Source organism: Hydra vulgaris, chromosome 03 (assembly GCF_038396675.1).
Source record: "Hydra vulgaris chromosome 03, alternate assembly HydraT2T_AEP".
Lineage (NCBI taxonomy): Eukaryota > Metazoa > Cnidaria > Hydrozoa > Anthoathecata > Hydridae > Hydra > Hydra vulgaris.
Genome location: NC_088922.1, coordinates 30,199,553 through 30,202,698, shown reverse-complemented (window position 1 = coordinate 30,202,698; position 3,146 = coordinate 30,199,553). Strand labels below are relative to the sequence as shown.

General features: G+C 31.2%; 1 protein-coding gene across 1 annotated transcript; it reads left to right on the top strand.

The window, feature by feature from the left end:
- Window positions 1-2,388: 2,388 nt before the first annotated feature.
- Window positions 2,389-2,823, top strand: LOC136078612 (uncharacterized). Its single transcript, XM_065794394.1, has one exon. The coding sequence runs from the start codon at window positions 2,389-2,391 to the stop codon at window positions 2,821-2,823; it is 435 nt and encodes a 144-aa protein (XP_065650466.1).
- The last annotated feature ends 323 nt before the right edge of the window (window positions 2,824-3,146 follow it).

Sequence of the window (3,146 nt, the reverse complement as noted above, 5' to 3'; positions counted from 1 at the left end):
GGTTTTCTCGAGTGTGTACTCCTCTGAACGCTTCCTCCTTGTTGAAGTCGTTTTTTGCCAGAACTTCTTGTTTTACATCTGTTGATTTGAACACAGCTTGTATTACACCGGTTGGATCTTGGCTGTCCTGGTTCATGTTCTGATGATTGCTTGGTCAATTGTTTCTATTTTTGTATTTGTAACGACAAACATGAACAATTTCCTCGTGTTTTATTTTATTGCTTCAAAAAACTCTTTTACAAGATCTTCATCACTTCTTTTTTGGATTCTTAAAGACCAACGACAACTATATTCAAGTCTCTCTCTTTTCTAAATTTTGTTTCAGTTGCTGCCAGGTTAACAAAAGTGTTTCGCTTTGCGATATCGAGAAAAGAATGGTCACTGTTACTTTAATGGTTACTTAATTGATTTCTAAGATTGTTGATCTCTTTGTCATGCTGCTGTTTGATTTGGGTTATGAATACCATTAACGTAGTTTTGATCATTTCAATAACTACATTTTTGTTTAATTTTGTCAGATGTATCGTTAATGATGGTTACTTCTATTTTTGCTTGCTCTAGGGCCTAATTGATCACAACTTTGATTGATTTTTTTTATTACACTCATATTTATGGATTCTTTTAGATTTTTGTTGTTAATTTACAATTATATACATCAATTCAAATTCTTTCTTAGGAGAGCTGCCATTCTTCAGCAGTGGATTACTTCCAGGTCGTGAAATATTTCAATGTATTTAATATTAGTTTTACCTTATTAAAATAATTTTTTTTTCTTTCATATATATATTACGATTTTTTTTTCTTCCATATATATATATATATATATATATATATATATATATATATATATATATATATATATATATATATATATATATATATATATATATATATATATATATATATATATATATATATATATATAGGGTAGGGTGGGGCAAGAAGTCTTTTTGCTTATGTGAGAGTATCATAGGACAGTAATGTTTTATCCCTCTATAATACTATTCATAAAGTTAAAACAAAATTGTGGAATAAAAAATGTTTTTAATATTGCTGGTAGGTGAGGTTTAAATCGGTTTATTACTTTTTGGAGTATTTTGTTAGTAAGTTGCTTCTAATTTTGAATGTTTATTGGATTGGCAATACTTATGCGATTAAGGTAAGAAATGTGTTGTTTTATAGAGAATTTATCCCAGAATAATATATAGTCAAGAAATTTTATAACTTAGCAATAAAATTAATTTTATTTGTATTAAACTTGCACTCACTACAGATGAGGCAAGATGTCCTCGGTTACGTGGGGTAAGATGCCCTTAAAGGGCTTCTTGCGTCGTGGTTTTACGGAATTTCTACCATTTTTAAAGTGTTTTTAGAACATAAAAACGTATAGCTTTTTAAAATAATTTTATATATTAAGTAAATGTTATAATGTATATGCTAAGTAAAATGAAGCTGTATCACATGCTATTGCTGCAATTCAATACATATTTGTAAAACTTTTACAAATATGCATTGCATTCAGCTGAATGAAGATGTATTAATACAACTTCATATATTATTACATGCGCATAATACAATTTCTACTAAAAGGAGCTGTGTTTAGCATGCAACATCATATTAATAATTGCAACATTGTGTTATTGTTAATAATCTTGAGTAATTTTGTATGTACATGTAACTTTAATAAGTTCTTATTTAACTCAAAGAGAGTTAATTTATAGATGTTATGTAATGTATAAAATAATAATGTATTGAATAGTTATATAATACTGTGTATATGTTGGTATGTTTATATAATTAAAATTTTAAGGTTTTAATATTTCTTTAGATACATATTTAAATATTACAAATAATGGTGAGAAATTATGTGCGAAAAACACAGAGAGGTGCAACAAATGATAGAATAAAGTCAGCATTAGATGTAATAACGATGGGCTGCAGTCTAAAGAATGTTGCATCAGAATTTAGTATTAATAAAAAAATATTACAACGTCATCGAGATGGAAAAGTAAAAGTAGCTGGTTGTTTGTCTCTGGGTGGAAAATTTCCTGTTTTTAGTAAAGAATTTGAATTAAAGATTGTTACACAAGTTCAGATTATGGAAACAGCATTATTTGGCTTGACAACAATAGATGTGCGTCGCCTAGCATATGATTTTGCTAAGCAAATGGGAATCGATAATCCTTTTAATAAAGAGTCAAAAATGGCAGGAGTGGATTGGCTCCGAGGATTCATATCTCGCAATCCTTACTATTTACAATTCGAACTCCACAAGCCACCAGTATAAGCAGAGCCATTGGCTTCAATAAACCAAAAGTAAATCAGTTTTTTTCAGTATACAAGTCATTATTTGAGGAACATAAGTTTTCAGCCAAACAGCTCTGGAATATGGAAACTGGAATCACAAATGTCCATAAGCCAGGAAAAATAATTGCAACGAAAGGCAAACGACAAGTTTCGAAAATAACTAGTGGAGAAAGAGGTGCTACTGTGACAGTTGTGTGTGCAATGAGTGCAAGTGGCACTTATGTCCCACCCTTATTTATATTTCCCCGTAAGCGAATGACTGATAGGCTGGCTGTTGGTGCACCTTCAGGCTCAATTATTAGAGTTAGCTACAGTGGATGGACTGATTCATCTTTATTCATTGAATGGTTAACACATTTTGTTGCTGTGACTCATGCATCTAAAACTAATGAGCAAGTAATTGTACTTGATGGTCATCACAGTCACAAAACACTTGAGGCCATTAACTTTTGTCGTGACAATGGGATCCATCTCATAACTCTTCCACCTCATTGTACACCAAGATGCAACCTTTAGATTGTACATTTTTTAAACCATTGAAAGTTGGCTTCAATACAGCAGCAAGCAACTGGATGTTATCACATCAGGGGCGTAGAATTTCATTTTTTGACATGGCAGGTATTTTTGCAACTGCCTACAACTTTACTGCAAACGTTGACAAAGCAATCAATGGTTTTAGATGCTCTGGTTTGTACCCAATAAATGACCTTATTTTTAATGATGAAGCCTTTGAAGCAGCTTTGCTCACTAATGAAGCTGAGCCATTGAAAATCTGTCAGCAATCTAGTGAATTGCCTAATTTGCCTCTTGTTGCACCTATACAGTTGGCAAACGTCATG

Bases quoted from the DNA above. Each gene is read 5' to 3' on its own strand.
- LOC136078612 (XM_065794394.1), top strand. From the start codon at position 2,389: ATGGAAACTGGAATCACAAATGTCCATAAGCCAGGAAAAATAATTGCA.